This window comes from Gossypium hirsutum, chromosome D06 (assembly GCF_007990345.1).
Source record: "Gossypium hirsutum isolate 1008001.06 chromosome D06, Gossypium_hirsutum_v2.1, whole genome shotgun sequence".
NCBI classification, from domain to species: Eukaryota; Viridiplantae; Streptophyta; class Magnoliopsida; order Malvales; family Malvaceae; genus Gossypium; species Gossypium hirsutum.
In genome coordinates, this window is record NC_053442.1 from 58,653,216 (window position 1) to 58,677,533 (window position 24,318).

A 24,318-nucleotide genomic window follows, 5' to 3' on the forward strand; every position below is an offset into this window, starting at 1 on the left:
ATAGATAAACAAATAAATAAATTAATACATGTAATTACGATTCTAATTCTAATATAAATAATCAAAACACAATAAATAATAATAATAATTTGGGGCAAAAAAAATGCTTAAGGAAATGTAAAATATAATTTTTAAAAATGTAAAAAAGTAAAGAAATAACAAATAAATGAATAAATAAATATAAAGAAAAAAATAGAACAATATACATATAAGAATCTATAAAAGGTTCAAATTAAATGATTAAAAGATTGAATCGAAATTAAAATGAAATTTGGAGCTTAAATTATAATAAAATAAATGCAAAAAGGACTAAATTAAAATTTAAATGAAATTTAGGGGACCCAAATTGTAAAAAAAAGAATAAAGGACCAAAATGTAACTCGCGAAAAAAAGGTAGGGATCAAATGGGAAATTATCCTAAACCCTGGGACACGTGTCATTCCCTAGAAGGTCAGTAGACTGAGGACTAAATTGAAACAAGCAAAAAATTAAATGGTAGAATTTCTAAAAGAAAAATAAATGGAATTAGGACCCCAATTAAAACAACTTAAAAGGCGGAAGGACTGAGAGTGAAAATAGCCCATTAAAAAACACGCGGATCCTATTAAAGGATCAGGTCAGATTTTGTGTTTGGCCCTAAAACGACACCGTTTTGGGTGTCTGAGGTCACTCCCAAAACTTCGCCGTTTTGGAAGCCTATATAAACCAAAAAAATAAGAAAATTTTCATTTCCTTCATGCTTAAAAAAAACTCCTCTCCTCTCTACTTTCTCTCTGAAAGCAACCCAAAATTCGGCCTAAGGGTCCGGTGAGTCACACATCAACCACCAGTCGCCAACGATGGACTCCGCCGTCCTCGGTGGCCAAAAAACGCCAAAACACCCCATTTTTCTCGCTTTTTCGTGTAGAACTCTAATTTGGAGTCTAAACCACCAAAAATCTAAAGCCAAAACACAAAAAAGAAAAACAAACCCTTCGACTCTCGACGGTAGAAATCCGACCACCAGGTGATCTTTTTTATTTTATTTATATATATATAAAAATAGATTCAAAAAAAAGAAAAATAAAAAAGATCACCTTGGAATTTTTTCGATTGCTTTGTTTTTTTGTTTTTTTATTTCGATTTCTATTTTTTAAGAAAAAGCCTCTACAATCTATTTTTTTAGGCTCTTTATAGCCGACTTACAATGTTATTTTTATATTTTATCTACTGTTCTTGTTGCGTGTCTTCTCTTCTTTCTCTTTTCTGTAGGTAGTGGTTGACGGAGCAGTTGATGGTGATAGAGGTTAGGAGCAACGACGGCTAGGGGGCTAGGGTTTTTGTTCTTTTTTTTTTTTTGCTGAAAATTATTTAGGTTATGGGCCATTAGGTTTTTGTGTTATTTGGGTTTGTAACTTTTGGGCTTTTAGGTCTTGGAAATGGACTTTTGGACTTAATGGATTTATTTTTTTTATTTTTTTTATTTGGTTTTTTTTTTGGCCCAGACGAAATTGGGCTTTTACAGACTTAATTACTATTTGATAGTAATTGGCTTTTCATGAAGAAAGATCTAATGGTCACCATGGGATAAAATAAGATAATATTTGGAGAATGATTTTTTCCCAAAGAGATTAAGGATATCTTATGAGGGTAACACACTTATGATAAGGTCATTAGATGAGCACTGATTAAGTAGTTTTTGTAATGGTACGTAATTAGGGAGAGCTCAGCTACGATATTATAGTAAAATGATTTCATGACTAAATGAGTTTATAATTAATAGGCAAAAAGCTGGAACTTAATTATAAATTGTAACAGCCCAATTTTGACCCTAATCGGATATAGTGGTTTCGAAACCACGAATTCGAGTCAAAAAAATATTTTTATATTATTTTTAGTGTTTATTATATGTTAAGTTATAGGTGTGAAAAATTCGTGTGGAAATTTTATCGTTTGAAGGTTCAATTTGATAAAAAATAATTTAATCGCATAAAATAAAAATTTAGAGTTTAAATTTTAAAAGCACTTATTTGTTGTTGTCTTTTTAACTGGGAGGTCTAAAGATGTAATTAGACCAAAATATAGTTAGTGGATGACATATGACAACATTGTCCTTTACGTATATGTTTTATATATTTATTATAATAAGGTTAATTAAGTAATTTGATAATTATAATGTATATATGTTAAAATAAACTAAGAAAAGATGATTTTTATCATCTTTGAAAGCCGAATGTGTAAGAGAACTCATGCATGGTTTCTTTTTGAATATTCGACACTTCTAAAGATAAATTAAGGTATGGGTTGGTTTCAGTTTTTGATAATTTTTACGTTTTTGATATCGTTGTTTCGAATACTATCCGACCCATGTTTGAATTTTTAATTTTGATGAATATTTTGAGTTGTGCCATTGATGAACATTTGTGTTATGTGATGTTTGATGATGAATAATGAAAGATACATTTTAGATTAATATGTTTTGTATTGGAAGTTTTGGTGAAATTGAGTAATTAGAGTTAAATTGTGAAATTAAATTTTTGATGGATTAAAATGTGAAATAAATGAAATGTGAGGATTTGTATGAACAATAGGTACATTCGGCCCTTAAGGAGTGTAGTCAAAATTTGTGTATTTTGTGTTTTGCGCAAAAAAGATTAAATTGTAAAAAGTGTGAAATGTTAGGGGAAAAATTATAATTTGCCCATTTATATGTTCTTAGACTAAATTGAATGAAAAAGTGTTTAAATGAGATTTATTTGAATATGTTTAGATCAAGAAACCAAGAAATCATATTTAGATCGGGGGAAATCGAAAGTAATTGAGTAGCCGATCTATTAGTCGACGACATCCGAGGTAAGTTATTAAGCATATATATAATTGTATCATTTTAAAATCAGTTTAGTATCTAAGCAATTATGCTGAATTGAATGATATATATATACATGAAGTGATAAAATTATTGAAATAAGATGTATTGAGTTGTTGACTTTCGACACTAAGTGTGCGAATTTAATTGTAAAGCACTAAGTGTGCGAGTTTAATTGTAAAGCACTAAGTGTGCGAGTTTAATGGCAAAGCACTAGGTGTGCGAGTTTGATTATTGAACACTAAGTGTGCGAACTTATTAAATATTTTCGAATAACTATTAGTATTGAGTACTTGTCTTATTGAGAAATCATGATTATTAAAATGAGTAAATACTTATAATTCTTGAGTAATAACCATTATGGTTGTATTTTAAGGTTAAGCTTTGTAGGTATTAAACCTATGTGGTGGTTGTATTTGGAATCATATATATATATAATATGATTCTTTATATTACATGATGAGGAAATGCATAATGTATTTGGTCTTGTGATTAAATTTGAAGAAATGTTTATGGTTATGTAATTATATTGATTTTAGTTAAATCATAATAATAAGTGAATAATTATCTTATGATATGGTAAGCTAAAGGTAAGATGATTTAGTAGTATGAATTGGTTGAATCTTATTTGAGATATCGGTTTAAATAGTAGAGTTTATTTGCTTATAACTTACTAAGCTAAATTAGCTTACAATGTGTTGGATAATTGTTTTGATGTATAGATTTTGGTGATCGCTACGTGTTCGGGGATCGTCAACTAAGCTCGTCGCACTATCGATATTTTCTTTTGGTATTTTGCTAAATCGTTCTCAAATATATGGCATGTATAGCATAGTTAAAATATTGATTTTGGAACCAATGTGTATATGTATTTAAAAGCCACGCGAAAATGGCTTATCTCTTTTGGTTTGAATTCGGTAGTAATGCATATGCTTTAATGGTCTAAAATTGGAATATATATGCTGCCCAATTTTGGTGAATAAATGCTGTCCAATTTTGTATATACATGCCGTCAAATTTTGTGTATAAGTGCTGTCCAAATTGCTACATATATGCTACCCAATTTTGGTGAATAAATTCTGTCCAATTTTGTATATACATGCTGTCCAATTTTGTGTATAAGTGCTGTCCAAATTGGTATATATATGCTGCCCAATTTTGGTGAATAAATGTTGTCCAATTTTGTATATACATGCTGTCAAATTTTGTGTATGAGTGCTGTCCAAATTGGTATATACGTGCTGCTCAATTTCTGATGTATAAGAGCTGTCCAAACAGGGTAGATTACCTATGTTTGTAATATGTAGTATAGTTAGAAAATCGAAATGAAATAAATGCTTGGATAAATGTTTGATTTATGATATTAAATTTTGATTAGGTAAATGATAATGATATGGATGAACTGTTGAAACATGGTTAGTATATGAAATTTAATTAAAGATGCATGTTTGATTTTAAATGGTTATGTGATAATAAATATATATAGAATGAAATTTCGTGGTTGAGTAAAAAAAAAGTTTCTGAGTCAGGTTTTGATCGGTAATGCCTCGTAACTCTAATCCGGCGACGGGCACGGATCGGGGTGTTACATAAATCATTTGAGCCCTAATTATATATGTTCAATCAGTCCCTCGGCTAGCTTATTGAAACCAGAAATGAATTGTTTGTAAAGCCAAATGAATAGAAATAGATGAGCATGATTAAGTTGGAGAAATGAATCACATTTACAAATGAATGTGTTTTCTCATAGAGTATAGAAATGAATTAAGAATTAGTTTAAGGTTTTTAATTATTATTTAATTAAATAATTGAAGTTAAAAAATAGAATTAAATTAATTAGTCATTGTGAATTCGTTGAATATGGAAATTAAATATATTTCCTCATAGATTATTTTATGGTAAAGTTGTCATGATTTTAATGGAATTAGAATTAGGTTGAAAAAATTATTTAATTGAAAAAACAATTTATCTAATTAAATTAAATAAATAATATTTATTTTGGAAAATATAAAAATAAATATTAGTTAAATTAAGCTATAAAGTGCTAGGTTAAAAGTTTAGAAAGCACCAATACAGGAGAGACCCAAATCTCCTCATATTACATATGAGGGGAAGTAACCTTAATATATTTTACTAAGGTTTGTTGCCCCCCTCTTCTAGTTTAACTAAAAGATTGGTTATTCTATTAAATAAATATTATTTGTGTTTTACTAATCTAACCCGACTTTTCCTATCTCTCATTATAAATAGATGACACTGGTAAGGCTATTAACATAACAGAATTTACACTTAATTTTGAGATATTTTTATTCTCCCAGAAAGTAAATATATATAAATTTTATTTTCTGAGAATCACAATTCTACCAATTTCTATTTAAAAAGATTTGCTTTCCAATTGGAAGTAATAAATCGTTTATGACTATGTGTTTGATTTGTGATTATTCAAGCCCACAATCAAAGTCATTCGTGGTATGAGAATAGTAGATAATGTTGTTTGGTTGAAGGTTGGGAACGTTTAGGATCCATCTCATTCAAAGCACAAGTACTTTTTGGAAAAAAATTATTGCTATAAATATCATAAATCAGTTCAGTTTTCAAAATTTTAATTTTCCACTGCAATTGAAAATCATTTTTTTAAACCAGGTTTTACCAACATCATGAATATAGAAAAAAACTTACAAGAATTTTCAAATAGAAATCGACAAGAAAGCAAAAACATGATGATGAGGTTGTATAAGGCAGAGGCGAATCTAGGGGGGCTAGTGTCACGGGCCAAAGTGCAAAGCCCGTGACCATGGCACAAGATGCGCCCCATGGAGGTCCATTGATAAGATGGGGAACATTTAACCCACGAGAACTGGCCCGATTCAAGGAATTATTGGAGAAGCCTGTCAGATTGAAGCCTGGTTGGCCCGATGATGAAGACATGGCAACTTAGGCTAATTTTGGTAACTAATCTTAAAAGATAGAGAGAATCATATCTTGTAAAGATTAGATTAGATTTGATATGGCAAATCTTGTAAATCCCTAAAATCAAGGGATATAGTGAATCTCGTCCGTCGATGTAAATGTATCTTGACCGTCGGTTTTGGGGGAGCTCAACTATAAATAGAGAGCCTCCCCCTCATTTGTATTCATCCATTGTAACTTGAATTCTTAAGAGTAATAGAATTCTTGAGCATTTACTCAAACACTTTGTGTGCATTCTTTCTTTGGCTTTCTGTTGTTCTCCTGTAGCTTCTTTTGGCACAATCGATTCCGCTATACAAATTGGTGCCTTGGAGGAATTCTAAGGAATCCTCACTTTTGGGTGTAAAGCCTGACTTAGGCGAGTTTGGAGCAAACGGATTGCCTAAGGCCGCACGGTTTGCGAGACAAAAGGTCTAGCCCCGTGACAAGTGGTATCAGAGCCAAGTTTTGAACCAAGTGATATTCGAGTTGGTTCGAAGGCACCGTTGGGATGTCAAAAGAAGTCGTTGGTCAGAGTGAACCAATGGAGACCCGTGGGAAGGCCAAAAAAGCCAGTCGCTCGAGGGAGATGTTGACAGCTTTGGAAAATCGAGTGGTTAATCTCGAGGAATCTGTAAGGAACGTGAAAGAGACGCTTGAATTGGTCGAGGGACGTACGGATGTGTTTGACTTAATAGAGGAGCAACTTAGAGATTTTGTGTTGGATTCTCTTGGTGCCAATGCAGAAAAGATGAATAATTTAGTAGAGTCTACTGCAGAAAAGCTAGCAGTGAAAGATGAAGCTCTCGAGGATATGGTGTTAGCCATGAAGAAAGAAATAGAGGAGCTCAAAGGGGAGCTCACGATTTACAAAGCCGCTTTGAGTAATGGGATGTTGTCTTCAAGGCCGAAGCAACAAGCAATGGATGTTCCCAAACCAGAGAAGTTTAAGGGTGCACGATCCACAAGGGATGTGGACAACTTCTTGTGGGAAGTGGAGCAATACTTCCGAACGATGGGCATCGAGGATGATACCATTAAGGTAAACACTGCTTCAATCTATTTTACTAATGTAGCTCTCTTGTGGTGGCGTCGTAGGTCCACGGATGAGAAACGTGGCGGGAACGCGATTGGGACTTGGGAGGAGTTCCAAAGAGAGTTGAAAAAGCAGTTTTACCCTCAGTATGCCGAGAAGGAGGCTCGGGCAAAGTTGCGTCGTCTCACGAAACAAGGAACTGTTCGGGAGTATGTGAGGGCATTTAGCGAGTTGATGCTTCAAATCTCCGACTTGAGCGAGAAAGAAGCTTTCTATTGGTTCGAGGATGGGTTAAAGCCGTGGGCAAAGCATGAGTTGCGTAGGCAAGGAATCACTGAACTTACTGTAGCCATGGCCGAAGCAGAGTCCTTTGTGGAGCTTGGTCCAACAGAAGACAAGTTCGAGTCATCTAAGCCCAATGGAAAAGGCAATGGCGAGAGAAACCATGGGGGCAACAGTACTGATAGTACAAGTGGCAATGGGAAACCACGAGATACGAAACGGGGATTCAACAACCCAAGGGACAAGAGGAAGAGAATAAAATGCTTCCTTTGTCAAGGACCACACATGGCGCGAAAATGTCCGAATAAAGTGATGATTTCGGCAACCCAGAAGAAAGAGGAGCTGAAAAAAGAGGCGAAACCTACCGAGGTAAAGACATCGAAAGTCAATTCGATGGTGCTCATTCCTGGGAAGAGGAATGGTGGAAAAGGGTTGATGTTTGTGGACATCAACATTGCGGGTCAGAAGTGGAGTGCTCTTATTGATACGGGAGCATCGGACTTGTTCATGTCGGAAAAGGCTGCAAAGAAGCTTGGTCTGGCGATTAGAAAATCGAATAAGAAGATCAAGTAGCAACTTCTGAGAAAGCCCCAACTGTGGGAGTAGTTCGTGATGTGGAACTACAAATCGACGAATAGAAGAGCAAGGAAGAATTCGAGGTAATTCGATTAGATGATTACGATTTTGTACTTGGCTTGAACTTCCTTGTCAGGATTCAGGCAACTCTGCAACCATGGGCCGATCAAATCCATATTGTCACCGGTCCGTCAACAAAAAGTGTTGTACCGGTACAGCGGGATGTGAAGGTTGGGACTAAGGTGTTATCGTCAATCCAACATGTCAAAGATGTTTCGCATGGGAGAAACATTAATTCGTCAGAACGGAATGCTACGAAAGCCCCTTCGGAAGTGTTAGTGGTGCAAGGGACCGATATGAAGCCTGCGGGATCGACTGTGGAGCCGACACCTTTGGGAAATGTGGGTTGTCCATCGAGCTTCGAGGGGAAATGAGCAATGCAAAGACAGTCGATACGAGTAAATGCTACGAGTAAGGTTCATTGCAAACACTCTGATAGTGTTTTGAATTCTGACTTGTTGGCTTGGCAAGGTCGTAGGGGCCCTTTCAAAGTTCATAAGCAATGAGGCAAAGGGGCTAGGGGTGGTATGAAGCCAAGATGTGAGAATCCAGGGGATTCCAGTGGAAACAAGTCAAAATTGGTGCAAGTTAAAGCGGAGACTTTTTTCCAACAGAATGTACCAACAAGTGCAACGGTTCAAGATAAGAGGCGACGGAAGTCGAGGCATAAGTTTCGAAGGAAGAGACAACCCGATTGCAAGGCAAGGTGGGAAGAAGCCGAGGCAACGAGAAAAGCTGAATCAAGTCAGTGTCATCCAGAAACCGCAACGAGGGCGTTGCGAGAATGGGTGGGGGAGAATGTCACGGGCCAAAGTGCAAAGCCAGTGACCATGGCACAAGATGCGCCCCATGGAGGTCCATTGATAAGATGGGGAATATTTAGCCCACGAGAACTGGCCCGATTCAAGGAATTATTGGAGAAGCCTGTCAGATTGAAGCCTGGTTGGCCCGATGATGAAGACATGGCAACTTAGGCTAATTTTGGTAACTAATCTTAAAAGATATAGAGAATCATATCTTGTAAAGATTAGATTAGATTCGATATGACAAATCTTGTAAATCCCTAAAATCAAGGGATATAGTGAATCTCGTCCGTCGATGTAAATATATCTTGACCGTCGGTTTTGGGGGAGCTCAACTATAAATAGAGAGCCTCCCCCTCATTTGTATTCATCTATTGTAACTTGAATTCTTAATAGTAATAGAATTCTTCAGCATTTACTCAAACACTTTGTGTGCATTCTTTCTTTGGCTTTCTGTTGTTCTCTTGTAGCTTCTTTTGGCACAATCGCTTCCGCTATACAAATTGGTGCCTTGGAGGAATTCTAAGGAATCCTCACTTTTGGGTGTAAAGCCTGACTTAGGCGAGTTTGGAGCAAACGGATCGCCTAAGGTCGCACGGTTTGCGAGACAAAATGTCTAGCCCCGTGACACTAGCACGGGCCTCGACCCCCTCTAAAATGAAAAATTATTATTTAGGCTCTTTAAAAATTTTTAAAATTTTAAATTAGTAAAGGTAAAATTACACTTTGGCCCCTTAAAACTATAAAAATTCGATTTAATCCTTTAAAAAATTATAAATATATAAACTATAAAAAATTACAATTTCATTCGGCCCTCCTAAAATATTGTTCTGGCTTCGCCCCTACTATAAGGCTAATGTAGATTTCAGTTAAAATCGGGTTGAAGCCTTGAAGTTTCACAAGGATGCTTATCTTAAAATTTACTTAAAATGCAATCAATTTGGTGTGGTTTGACTCAACCTATCAAAAGAAGAATGCTTTTTTTCTCTAAAATAAAATAGAAAATTTAAGTTGTTAAGAGATGGTCAGTGGATCCATGGGTTTCGAAGAATTTTTCATGAGAGATGACTGTAAGAGACGAAATTAAGCATGCGGTGATTGATTAGAGTTTAGATGAAGAACTAAGAAAAAATTGACAAAACATTGAGGGGTTACAAAAAAATTGATTGCAAATAAGAAAGAAATTCGAAAGAGAGAGAGAGAGAGAGAAAAAAGAGGAGGGTTAGAATTAGGGGGAAAAATTGCACCCACCTTTTTACAGACGGGTTTAAAATAACCGTCGGTATATTACCCTCTATTTCAACTGTTAAAACAAATGTATAATCTCAATATATACTGACAGTTAAAATTTTCCGTCGGTATAACCACTTTTACTGACAGATACAGTCCGTCAGAATATGTCTCTATCAGTAAATTTTAGAAATAATTATAAAATTCAAGAAAAATAATATAATTGAAATCCGAACGCCTCCTCTAGTTAATTAGGTCGGTGTCGAGTATCCTATTTCCTATCCAACTAGATTGTCGTCATTCGTCAAAAGTACAGCACAGACAAATATAAAGCTGTGAGTCCCAGCTTCATTTCTTTAATTTAAAGTGCTTACTAACTGCTTTGACAATGATATATATCCACCGCTTCCGTCATTTCGCCCTCTTTAATTTAAAATGTGAAACATTTTAATTTTATTTTAGTTTCCATTTATGGATGGGCACGATTTATTTTATTATTTTTATTTATTTTAAAAATGTTTCTATATAAAATCTTATTTTCCAATCAAATGCAAATAATAATAATATATTGCAAATGAGACGTGACTTAATGATAGTAAATTCATGATATGTTTGAAATTTTTAGGTTTAAGATCTACCATTTTTAAATGTATGGATTCTCTAATTAATTATTTAATTTAGTTGTTGAATTAATTAATCGATCTAATACATGTGACTAACTAGATTGACAATACATTGGACAAGATCTAAGTAACATTCATAATGTGACATATCTTAATCCTGAGTGGATGATGGATTATGTATGCGTAACTCATATATTTTGATGTAAATAAAAATTTGAGTTCAAATAGATAAGGAACTGACACTATAGCAAAATAGGTTTTTATTGGCTTTTTTTGGGCCTATAGCGGTGTTTGTGGAAAAATGTCACTAACTTTAGCAGATTTTTACCAACCCATTTTCATTCATATAGAACTCGAATTTCAACATAATTTCCTGTAACATCAAATCCAACCAAAAACTACAAGTCTAAATGATACTTCAAATCCAATGAAAGAAATATGTATATACTTTAAATTACTAAATGAAATAACAAAATATATTATATTCAAAAGTTATATTGTTAAAATATTCTCACAATAAGAAAACAAACGTCTAAGATGGCGGATTCTGCGACTGCTGAAACATCTTCATCATATTCTGAAACTGTAGTTGGAGTTCTCATATGCCTGCTTCCCTCGCTGCTGCCTCCGCTTTAAGTTGTAGTTGAAGTTCTTCATATTTTCTTTTAGCCTCTGCTTCTCTTGATGCTGCCTCTACTTTAAGTTGAGCAATTTGCTCAACTGTGCTCGCTTGCATCTGAGCCATTTGGTCTCTTAACCTCTAAACTTCAGCTTGAGCTTGATTCCCGAAAGGCATGTATTCTGCGAGCTGGATCCAAAATATTGGGTTGGGTTAATAAAAGATCCTTGAAATCGAACCTGAACATACCTTTCAAGACCCAAAACTTCAGTAATAATTCGATTATCAATGTCGTCAAGATTAACAGAACTATCACTTGAAGCGATCGCTTCATACTCCGCCATTTTATCCTTTAGTTTCTCCTAATAAACCAATCAAGAGTTATAAATGAAATATATAATCAAAATAAATGCAACATAACTTAACATTATTTGCATTACAAACGATGAATTAAACCATTATGTAAGTTATGTAATTTATGTAATTTATGATATGATATATATTTATGTATTATGTAAGTTATGTAAGTTATGTTCTAAAGTTTTTTTTATTCTTTAAATGTTTATGTAAGTTATGATTATCATCTTAAAATTTTAACTTTAAATTTTAACCCCTTAATTATACTCTTTTAATTTTTAAATTTGTGTTCTTTATCATTTTTATGTTTACTATACTTAAAAAGACAAAAATTAACAAATTAATAATTATATGTTAATAAAGTTAATATTTGTTAATTTTTCATCTATTTTGAGTTAATATTTAAATTAAATTTCCATGAACTTTTTAACTTTATACTACACATTAAAATCGATCAATTTATTTTTATGATAATATTTATGAAAAATATTAAAATAATTTTAACATTAAGATAAATATTATTTTCCTTTAAAAATTTTATTTTAATTAAATAATATCTATTTCTATGATAAATATTATATTATGTTTTATTTTTGAAATTTGAACTTTAAACTATATACTTTTAAGGATAAAAAAATTATTTAAATTAAATTTTTTATGTAATTTTTAACTTTAAAACTAAATATAACTCATAGAATGGCATAGACAAATAGAGCTTTTGCACATTTTTGTCAATCCATGAACAGGATCGATATAGACAGATAGATTCATGAATCCATACATCTCGATCGGAAAAGAAAGAATCGGAATTGATCGATATATTTCTCAAAACAAAGAAAAGGAAACAAAAGCTAAAACATAAATCATAGATCAATTAAGCCCTCTCGGGGACTTGCTTAAGAATAAGAAAGAGGAATCTTATGTAAATACCATGGAATAAGGTTTGATCCTCTTCATGGGGATTCCGTAAATATTCTCATTCCAAAACTAGAAAGTTCGAAACAATTGGGATTTAAATATAAGACATTCAGGTTAAATCGGTTTGCAAACTCTACGAGCATACAGGTTAAACATTCAGGCAAACAGTTTGCAAACAGCATATGAGAATGAAGGCTTTAAATATAAGACAATGAAGACTTGAACAGTTTTCAAGTAGCATATCCAGAGAAAGACAATAGCATGCCCCATTTTCAACTCCATTTACAACTAAACAACCTATTGAAATTCAACTCCATTCTCAAAGTATCTATCTACCAGATAAAATGTGGGGTATTTAGTATATCGCAATATTTCCAAGCATCAAATATCAAGTGAAGAGACAACAACAGTTTTAAATATAAGGGTGAAATTCACTGCTATTACCTTTACAAACTTTGGCCTGCTTAATTACGTCTGACCAAAAAAGAGAAAGAAATAGATTATTTGGAGCTCAGTAATTGCCCTACAAAATTGTGCTCTATATCAAAAACTTGCTGATGTAAAAACTCAACTATACTAGCCTTAGTCAACAAGGGAAAATGATTGTCTACATTGATATAGACTAAACACCATTGTAAAGCACATATTTATACATGGGAAGCCCCTAATAACTTAAAAACATATCTGAGTTTCGGTAGGTAAAAATTTTAGCACACAATGGTCACCATCAATATATCACCCAAAATCTCAAAATCATCTAACACAAACAAAATCATTACTTTGATTAATTCAAGTCAAGAACAAACAATAGTTATGGATGAACAAATATCAGAACCAAAGAAAAATGAGGGATCAAAAGCCAAGATTTCTACTGTAAAGTTAAGTGGGGTATAAGGAAAACCAAAATGAGAGGAATAACTGAATTTAATAATTTTTAATCAATCTTCAATATTTTAAAGTTTTTATTCTAAGGATCTAGGCACAACATCTAATGACTCACAATTTAAGTAAAAAATTACACGCAAGTATTGTGCTGAAAAGTGTTCATGAGCAAGGTGACTTGGCTTGCTATGGGTTGGAATCGACTTTAGTTTTTCAACTCTATAATGGCCTGACTTGACCTAATTTTGTTGTAAAAAATTAAATAGGATAGATGCAAGCCTATGAGCACCTCCAAGTGCACTCTAACCACAATCTTACACAACACAATGAAAGCGTAAAATGAAAGACTTGGTTAATAGTAGCACTTATAATTAAGGCCACAACTTAATAAAATCAGATTCAACATAACAATGTTATAAATTATAGAGATAGTATTGCATAAAAGAATTACATCACATTAGCATAGGCCTTTTTTAATCAAATCATGCCACCTTATTGCATTTCTAAAAAAAAGCTAATTATTTATTAATTTAATCATTAATGAATAGTTGAATTAATTTGTTATCATTTAATTATCACATGTAATGTATAACATGATATTTTTTTAGTTTTTCAATATATTTATTGAAGCGAGCAAATAAAATGATAGATTAATTTCATAACAGCTTGCATTTTCTAGATGCATAAGAAATATATTTTGATTAAATTAATCAAAATTTACAAATAAATAATCCAAAAATTGCAAACAACAGCACAAACTTAAAAAGGGAGAGGAAGTTTTTTTTTCCATAAAGTTGGGTTAATATTTTGATTGTAAGGAAAGGGTATAAGACAAATCTTACGGCACAGCGAAAAAATAAAAAATCCAGCGATCCTAACCATGGATCCATGTGTGAGGAACGAATCGGGGTGCAATAATAGTTTCGAAATTATCAAATCTTTATTCTGAGTAGACAGCAACACCTCGACAACGAGTAATCTGATCTACTATTGAACCAAGCCGCAATCTATCGTGACTCCGACCTCTACGTAATCCACCCAGTTGACAATGAATGGAAGGAATCCCCAAAACTGTTTTGGAAAAAGACTTTGCTTTGACGGCTGCTCGACCCACCAGGCAAAGAAAAACGAGATTTTATATCTATTTTTATGGTTTTTAGAAATTAAATAAATATAACAATGTTTTTAAACCGAAAATTATAATTACATTAATTATAATAATGATTTCGGTAAACTATATATTTATTTGAATTTATATACGAACCAAATTCATATTCTCATTATGCGTACAACAACCTTGTACATATAATATATTCGATATTTGATTACCCAATTAAATTAATTCTATAATTAATTTAATTCAAGCGACAACCAAACACAATACCAACTATGTTTTATTCTGTTCATTTCAACTATAGGGTGTGACCCTGTAGGTTCTTGTAACGTTAGCAGTAATACTAGAACGATTCCAATGCTACAAACAATGAGTGGCACCTAGCAATGCATCATTGCTGCCTAAGTCACAAGAAATCATGATTCGACATAACCTTTTTATGATTAACCTTTCATGCAATAATCTTTAAGTCCTTTATCTCTCGATTGGATACAAGTCATGGAATAGTCACACTTGCATAGTCCATTCCATGCTCCTTGATATTTTAAGTAGACTATGATATACAAATAAGTATGACATCTCATATCAGCTTATTTGAGCATGGCCATGCATTTCTAGTCTCACTCAATCAGTGGCCTAAGATATTACTCCCATTATTTAGGAGGGACTTATCCTATATTGATCAACCATATCCCTCTACACAGATCGTGGTATATCCAACATCAGCTTTTATAGAACAACCAGTTACGGTGTACGTTTGACTGTATCAAAATATACAACTCACGATGTTGGGATTATGATGATCTCAAGTCTGAGGATCATATATATATTAATCACTATGAGTAATGTTGTGACAATTACATAATAATCCAAGAAACATACTCATAACGGGTCAGTCCAATATGTTGTTCTCTAACACACATATTCATGCATCGATTTTGACATTCCATATCAATGACAACTCTTTATCATCAATCAACTACATGTTATTCTTAATGCATTATTGTTGTCCTAGTCAACAATAATACTTGACTAAGGACCTTTTAAGAATAATCATATTATTCTTAGGACATTATTATAAACACTACACCAAAACAGGCTTTTAGCGGCATTTTTAGTGGCGTTTAGGTAAAAAATACCGCTAAAAATCGAGCATTAGCGGCGCTTTACATAAAACGCCGCTAAAGATTGACCATTCGGGGCTTTAGTGGCGTTTTTTAGAAAAGCGCCGCTAATGCTCAGGGTTTTAGCGGCGTTTTTGGAAAAGCGCCGCTAATGCTTTGGTCTTTAGTGGCGTTTTTGGGGAAGCGCCGTTAATGCTCTGGTCTTTAGCGGCGTTTTTGGAAAAGCGCCGCTAATGCTCTGGTCTTTAGCGGCGTTTTTGGGAAAGCGCCGCTAATGCTCTAGTCTTTAGCGGCGTTTTTGGAGAAGCGCCGCTAATGCTCTGGTCTTTAGCGGCGTTTTCGGGAAAGCGCCACAAAAACATTTTATCTGTCTAATTACTATTTAATTTGTTTATTTATATTAATTAAAATTCAATTTATTTTTAATTGAATATTTGTTAAAATGGATAAATTTGAAATAATGACACGTAGAAATAATTTGAAATAAAAAAAATAGAAAAATATTTGTTAAAAATGAAAAAATTAAAATACTATTATTTAAAATAATTTTAAAGTTTTTTGGGTACATTACTGAGTGTTTTTTAATTTACATATTAAATAATTTCTTATATAATCGTAAAAGAGATAGTATTAATTTTAAAATATTGAATTAATTGTCTCTATAGTTTAAGGTTTTTTGTTTAGGGTATATGATTTAGAGCTTAAGGTTTAGGAGTTACTATTTTAAGGTTTATGGATTATGAGTTTAGGGGTTATGGTTTACACTTTATGGTTTAAGATTTAGGGTTTAAGGGTTACGATTTATGGTTTAAGGGTATAGATTAAGGGTTTGGGTTTAAAGTTTAGGGGTTAAGGGTTAGGGGTTGAGGGTTAAGAGTTAGGGGTTTAAAATTTAGGGTTTAGATTAATTAGTTTTTTAATTTATATATTAAATAATTTCTTATATAATTGTAAAAGAGATAATATTAAATTGATATATTAAAATTATGATTATAGTTTAAATTATTTATAAATAATTTATATATTAAAATAATGATTATAGTGTTCTGGGTACATGACTGATTGTTTTTTAATTTATATAATCGTAAGATAGATAATATTAATTTTAAAATATTGAATTAATTATGATTATAGTTTAGGGTTTAAAGTTTAAGAGTTACTATTTTAAGGTTTATGGATTATGGGTTTAGGAATTACGGTTTACGGTTTATTGTTTAAGGGTTGGGATTTAAAGTTTAGGGGTTAGGGGTTTAGGATTTCAGAGTTATATTTTATGATTTATGGTTTAGGGGATAAGGGTTTAGGATTTAGATTAATTAGTATTTTTTAATTTATATATTAAATAATTTCTTATATAATTGTGAAAGATATAATATTAATTTTAATATATTAAAATTATGATTATAGTTTAAATTATTTAAGAGATAATCGATAAACTTTATATATATTAAATGGTTTAGGATTTAAGATTTATTTGAGATTTGTTAAATGAAAAAATTTTATACAATCAATTAATGCTTTTATATTTAAAAAATTTTAATCTAAACCATTTGATATATTTAAATATTAGATTTTAAAAAAATTAATAAATAAATAAAATCACTTAATTAATAATTTTTAACAAATAAAATAAAAATTTTTAACAAAGCAAAACGACATGTTGTTTTCAAAAAAAAGCAGTAACGACGTTTTTTTATAAAAACGCCACAAAATTCATTTTACTTGAAAGAATTCGCGCTGATCTTTTCCCAAATTTCCCCCCTAAAACCCCTAACTTTATCATTCTTCTTCTTTCCTCTAGTACACGGGGCTTTGCACACGAGGAACACCGTGAAACATCGACGGAGACGCTCCGCCATTAAATCCATGTTTGGCAAACATCGAGCTTCGATAATTTTCAAATCAAGGTCGCCATGCAAAAATACAACAGGATCCGAAGCATCTTCCCCCATTGAATCAAATCGAGAAATAAAGAAAAATTATTCAAAGACGGTCAATGAGAAAAATGAAGATGATAAATAGCAATGTAAAAGGTAGGCAAGGTAGGTTACAGCAGCTTGAAAATAAAAATGTTTTTGTTTTTAGTAATTAATTAGTGTTCATATTGGTGTTGGCAATAACCGGAGAACAACAAAGTCACTGCCGTGTAGGGACGTTGTTTTCGAAACATCAGAATCCCAGTTTGTTTTCTCCGACTAAAGCCAACGTCCATAACCGAAGGCTGTAACAGGGAGCGAAATTCCAGAAGTTTACGGTTTTGTTTCTTTTTGGCTAATGTGGTTCTGTTTATCATTCTTTGCCTTTGCCGGCTACTCTCTCAATTCTTCTTTATCATTCTTGTTTTGGGTTTTCATTTTTTTTCTAAATGACTGACAGCTTCGATGCGCCATTTTTTTGAACTATTCTTTTTGCAGCGATTGGGTTTAATGTAGAGGCTCTACAATACAACAACATCAAGTTTCAAGTTTCAAGTACGGGAGCCATGAGTAGCTAGTTCTCTATTTCCTTACTTGGAGATTGTAGTTCTTAGAGGAAAGAAAGAGTGAAAAAGCTACTTGATATTTGTTCAATTTTGACAATTTTGATAAACTGGTTTTCTTATGTTGTTAGATTAGGCTCTGGCTTTTAAGGTGGGTCTCTTTTGTATTAATTTGTTATCTATTCCTCGTACAAAATTTAGTTTTTTGAATTGTCATCCATTGTCTTGTGTAGTAATACGGATAGGGATGGAACTTGTGAGAGTTTGTCTTGAAGAAAAGAATGATGATATTTCATCAGTTCCACCAGGTTTCGAGCCTCGTGCATTGTTTACCTTAAAGAGTGAGGCACATTATACTAAAAGACATGAGCGTGACAATTTGATCTGTTGTTCAGCCTCTACTAGAGCCATTCTAGTTGAAAAGGGAACTGGGTTGGCCAATGATGAAAGTTCAAAGATTACAAGGTCAATGTCTATGAGGCGTCGACCTTGGATAAACTATGGTCAATATGGTAACAGTTCAGAAGATGAACCCGATCATGGAAAGCTCAATCAAGTTAGTTTCTTCTTTCCTTGTTAAGTTGTTTGTTTTATCATTGTATAGCTGCAGCATCTTAAATGCATGAAATGACTTAGAAGTCCCTTATAGTTAAGGTTTTTTGGTAGGATAACTTCATGTTTATTTTGTATTGTAGAGTTGCGTAATTCAGTGACTATAAAGCAGATGGACTATGCTTTCTAGAATGTATAATTGATATGATGTTTTATTTTATTAACCATTGTCTTCAAATGTTACTTCTGAAAAATTTACATGAAGTTGAACAAGAGAATAGGACAAGCAAGCAAAGTTTCCGATAATGAAGTGGAACAAGTGTTGAAACAGGTAACTGCAAGATGGCGTCCAGAAGAGGCATGTCGGCCAGATATTGAGGATGTACCTGTGTTCTACCCAACAGACGAGGTACTTAATGTTGCTTACAATATTTTGAGTTGTTTAATTTTCTTAATTTTTCGTGCCATGCTTGTTACTTTTGCTTGTAAAATCTAGAGTTCTACTTTATAGAATTGAAGTATCTTAACTGGTTTCATTTTGTTTCTCCAGGAGTTTGAAGATACTTTGAAGTATATGGCCAGCATACGACCAAGAGCAGAACAATATGGAATCTGTCGCATTGTTCCTCCATCTTCTAAAATGAACAAAGAATGTGATACGATACTTGTTAATGAAGAATCCTACTTATGGCATCATAGTGCTTGTGAATTACAGTGTTTATAGTGATTAACACTTTTCTGCTCCACTGTTTTATCAGCATGCTGATCGGTTCAGCATCTACACATCTGCTTGTTTACTTTGCCTGGTACAATTGTCAGCAGTGTTGAGTAGTTTTTTGTTTCTTCATATAGAGAGTTGGCAATATTAGATGAAAAAATAACTTAATCACAACATAAAATATGACACGACATTGAACAATAACATGAATATGACTCAATTACAAAATTCATAGTAATATAAAATACCTTAAACAAGATTACGACACAGATACAAAAATTTCCGGGTCTATATGTATAGAAAATTTTGCTTCAATTTGGGTCCGCGAAGAAATGAAATATATGCTTGAAGTAGAGGTCGTGAAGTACATATATTCCTGTAACTTGCTTCAATTTAATGGAGAAGGAATTCAATATCTCTAATATTATGTTTCCTTTGATTTTGTATTTATCTATGCAGCATACTTATAATCTTTGACATTGCTTTTTATAGCTCAACTGTCGGGAACAACTCAAGATCACTTGCAAATATTTAACATAGAGATGAAAGCAAAAATGAAGTCACATCAGATGCCTGAACAGGTCAAATTCATTTGTTTTCTCAAATTTTCTTTGTAATGGTTCTATTACATTCTGCCATTAGATTTTGGGCTCTCGACCTTTATTGTTTTTCCTTGATGGTAAACTTGATTGCATGAGCTTATCAAACCATCCTGGGTTCTTGTCTAGGTTGTATTTTGGAAATGGATTTCCCCAAAAATGCTTGGCCTAGTCACACAAACTTCTATGTATCATTGGTCAATTGAAGGTAAGGTGTTATTTTACAAGTCCAGAAACTTTGTTTTATTCATTGTGGATTAATTCCTTTTGATGCTCGCATACATGTATGCACTCCTTTGTGTTTTATTCTATTTTTGCTCTTAGATCTATTAAATCTAACTTAATTTTCACGCATTCTGTTGTGCAAGTAGATCATTCTTTTCTTATGTAGAAGCCATTCATTAGTATATTTCAAGGCTGCCAGATTCATTCCAGATAAAGTTTTCATGAAGCAAAAGAAATGGGCAGTTCTAAGAAGAAATTTGCTCGTAAACTCAGTGAGATCAACGTCGTTGATGAACAAGTATTTTGCCTCATTGAATCCCCATCTGGAAAAAAGCTTTTGTTTTTTTTATTCTTTTAAATTTTGTTGTTTTAAAATTGCAGGAACTTAGAGAAGCTTCAGCTAATATTGAACCAAAGCATCACAACGACGTTGCAGATTTAATAAATAGTTACAAAAGTTTATACCCAAAATGGGTTTTTGATCTCAGGTAATTTAAAACTCTTATTTACTTAATGGTGTAATTTTGAATTTCATTGGCAACTTTAATTTGTTAGAATTTGATCCTCTTAATTTGCAAAAATTGGAAATTTGAGCCTGTTTTTGGTGCATACATGCACTTGAACAGTTGGTTTTTGCTAATTTGTTTTGATCTCCGATAGTTTAAAACTCTTATTTACTTAATGGTGTAAGTCCGAATTTCATTGGAAACTTTAATTTGTTAGACTTCCATCCTCTTATTTTATAAAAATTGAAAATTTCATCGGTAAATACATGAACTTGAACCATTGATTTTTGTTAATTTGTTGCATATAAATCGTTATAGAAATTGAAGATTTAGCCCTATTGCCGGGAAATATATGAACTATAAATCGTTAATTTTAATTTATGTACTAACCTTGTGTTTGATTAGGTGAGGAAACCAAGTAGTTCATTTACAAGGCGTGGTTCAATGATATAGATTACCGAGATTACCGTAGCAAAGTTAGAGCAGGAATTTGTTTATAAATTTTCCCATCAAACATACCTTATTGAAGCACTTAAATTTTTTTATAGATTTTTGAAGAAATGTTCCTTATTTTTGGGTTTTTACTTGTTTTTTTATTTGTTTACAGCAAGCATTACACCAGGGACTGTGTTGATTTTGTTGGCTGGAAGGTTTATGGGGAAGAGAGTTGTTTTCTTGAAGCAACTTACTTCTGGGCTCCTTTTGGTCACCGGTGGGCATTACATATTTTACTGCTATCCTTGTTTCGTCATTGATTTGCTTACTGCTTTAAAATATTGGATGTATGATATATGTTATTCAATTGCGAGCTGGATATATGAACATGTTTGTTAAAACCCTTGTTATTGATTTCTGCAGTATTACTTCCATAGTTTCTCACTTGGTTTATTTTCTAGAAGCATTATGCTGCTTTTATCTTATAGATAAGATTTGATGGTAGCAAACCAATTTAACATTTAATATCTTGAAATTTAATGCTTCAGAAAAGGATAAACGTGGTGAAAAATATCGATTCACTATAAAATTGATTTGATTAAAAGTATATTAATTTAAATAATATTTTTTTATTTATCCTTAAAAGTATATTTAAAGTTTAAATTTAACAAATAAAACATAATATAATATTTATTATAAAAAATTATTTGATTAAAATAATTTTTTTTAAATGTTATGTTTTTAGGGCGTTTTTGTAAGAAGCGTCGCTAAAGGTTTGTTCTATAGCGGCGTTTGTGGTAAAAGCGCTGCTAAAGGTTTTTAGCTATAGCGGCGTTTGTGGGAAAAGTGCCGCTAAAGGCCATGGTCTTTAACGGTGTTTGTTGGAGAAGTGCTGCTAAAGATTAGGATCTTTAGCGGCGTTTTTAGAAAAGCGCCGCTGAAGGTCATGGCCTTTAGCGGCGTTTTTGGGAAAAGCGTTGCTAAAGGTCATGGTCTTTAGCGGCGTTTATTTCTAAAAACGCCGCTAAAGTTAGCAACGCTGTCATTAGCGGCATTTTTTGCGGCGCTTTTCCTAAAAAGGCGCCGCTAAAAGCTTGTTTTGGTGTAGTGAAAACAGTTTATTTATACACACAGAAAAGAAACTGAAATAATAATGTAACGCCTTATATTAATAAACATGATAAATCAAGTATGTTATTACAACCATCTCATGATTGATCTTTGGGCATACTCTAACAAAATCATGTTTAAGCCATAAAGTTGGGATAATACATCCATTGGCAAGATAATGATCTATGGTTGTTTAAGTCAAAAGTATTATATTAAGAAATTAAAGAAATTGTACACTAATTAAAAATATATAACAATTGAAAGTATAAATTCATATTTATATGTTAAGTTGTTATTAGAAAAATCAATGAATTTAAGAGAAGTTATATTTTTAATATTTATTGGAATTTCACTTGAAATATATAATTAAATTCATAGCTTACTGGTGTAACTCATGTACTGTGTTTATCTCTTATTCAATAATAGGAACTATGGTTGAGCAAAGATTAATTAAACAAATAAATAATACGGCAAAGATTCATAGTTTTAGATTTTTTTTTCTCTCAAATCTTAGATTTATGATCTTTGACTATCTTTAGTTTGTTTATTGCTTAACACCTTCTTCACTAATACTAATCATCATCTTTCTTGTTAACTCAATTCTAAGTTTTGAAATATATAAAACAAACAAGATATATGGATACTATTAGTGCTACAAGTTTGTATACATAGACATATCTTTTTGAAAATTTTACCACACAATTGTAACCATTAATATATCATCCAAAATTTCAAAATCATCAAACAAGAAAAATTATTACTTCAATAAAATAACTACTTGACCATTTTTTTTAAAGGTATGATTATGTAACATAATATATCCGAGTTTTGGTAGAGAGAGGATTTTGTTAAATGAAATAATAAAAATAATTGTTAAATGAAATAATAAAAATTGAGCTAATAGAGACAAAATCAGAAAATAAATGACTTCTAAATGCAAGAACAAATGAGATGAGAAATGAAATAAAACCTGCTTATCATTCTTTTTTCGCATCAAAATCAGAAATGAAATAAAACGCTCGACTTTTTTTAATTTTTCTCGAGAAACAAACGAAAAAAACTTACCGATTGGTTGTGGCAGAGGAGTGTCGACGGCGATGCAATAGAGGGGATAGTCGACGGTGATGCAACAGAGGGGACAGTTGACGGCGATGCAGCAGATGGTCGGGGAAAGATTTGGGGATTTTGATTTAGGGAATAAATTTAGGGGTTTAGGGAAAATTTTTAGGGGAAAAAAGGGATTTTGGGGATATGAGTTGGGGATAAAATTGAGCAGAGCAAAACCTCGCCGTTTCGTTTAAAATAAAATGATACTTTGAGGTATTTTTCTTATAGCACCATTAATGCTTGACCTTTTGCGGCGTTTTTCTCATAAATGCCGCTAATGCTTGACCTTTTGCAGTGTTTTTCTCATAAACGCTGCTACTGCTTTACCTATTGTGGCGTTTTTCCGTTAGTGCCACTAATGTATAATATTTAAGGCGTTTTCCGTCCAAACGCCACTAAAAACGCCACTAAAACCTTACGTTCCTGTATTTTGAAAACTGATGCGTTGAGTATACAACTTCTATAGTATATAACATCATTCACAATAGTGAAATTCATAACCTAAGAAATAGGTAAATGATATCCTCTCATTGATATTACAAGATAGATGAAAAGTAAACATGACCAGGGTCGTTTGTCTTTGTGATAAATGACTTAATTACTATTTGATAGTAATTAGCTTTTTATGAAAAAAGATACACCATGGGATAAAATAAGATAATATTGGGAGAACGAATTTATCCCAAAGAGATTAATGATATCCTATGAGGGTAACACACTTATGATAAGTTCGTTGGACGAGCACTGATTGAGTAGTTTTTGTAATGGTATGTAATTAGGGAGAGCTCAGCCACGATACTATAGTAGAATGATTTCGTAATTAAATGAGTTTATAACTAATTGACGAAAAGTTGGAAATTAATTATATATCATTTGAGCCCTAATTATATATATTCAATTAGTCCCTCGACTAGCTCATTGAAACCATAAATGAATTGTTTGTAGAACCCAATGAATAGAAATAGATGAGAATGATAAAGTTAGAGAAATGAATCACATTCGCAAATGAATATGTTTTCTCATTGAGTATAGAAATGAATTAAGAATTAATTTAAGGTTTTTAATTATTATTTAATTAAATAATTGAAGTTAAAAAATAGAATTAAATTAATTAGTCATTGTGAATTCGTTGAATATGGAAATTAAATATATTTCCTCGTAGATTCTTT

The 24,318-nt window shown here is 32.3% G+C and overlaps 1 protein-coding gene across 9 annotated transcripts; it reads left to right on the forward strand.

Annotated features, from left to right (window-relative positions):
• The first annotated feature begins 17,142 nt into the window (after positions 1–17,142).
• On the forward strand, positions 17,143–21,376 carry LOC107900563 (putative lysine-specific demethylase JMJ16). Of its 9 annotated transcripts, XM_041095971.1 has the most exons (11): positions 17,158–17,460; positions 17,833–17,889; positions 18,131–18,205; positions 18,293–18,453; positions 18,781–18,858; positions 19,000–19,255; positions 19,660–19,748; positions 19,896–19,974; positions 20,138–20,289; positions 20,373–20,479; positions 21,105–21,376. In XM_041095971.1, exons 1-6 carry the CDS (start codon positions 17,415–17,417, stop codon positions 19,171–19,173), a joined length of 591 nt encoding a protein of 196 aa, XP_040951905.1. In that variant the 5' UTR covers positions 17,158–17,414; the 3' UTR covers positions 19,174–19,255; positions 19,660–19,748; positions 19,896–19,974; positions 20,138–20,289; positions 20,373–20,479; positions 21,105–21,376. The 9 variants fall into 9 exon arrangements, with proteins under 9 accessions (XP_016681694.2, XP_040951906.1, XP_040951905.1 ...); XM_016826205.2 differs by having other exon boundaries at positions 17,143–17,460; positions 19,000–19,748; XM_041095972.1 differs by having other exon boundaries at positions 17,143–17,451; positions 19,000–19,748.
• The last annotated feature ends 2,942 nt before the right edge of the window (positions 21,377–24,318 follow it).

Coding starts and splice junctions, on each gene's coding strand:
- LOC107900563 (XM_016826198.2), top strand. CDS start 17,415: ATGAGAAAAATGAAGATGATAAATAGCAATGTAAAAGGTAGGCAAG. Junction 17,890..18,130: donor CATCAAGTTTCAAGTTTCAA/GTACGGGAGCCA, acceptor TGTCTTGTGTAG/TAATACGGATAGGGATGGAA. Junction 18,859..18,999: donor TGTTCTACCCAACAGACGAG/GTACTTAATGTT, acceptor TTGTTTCTCCAG/GAGTTTGAAGATACTTTGAA.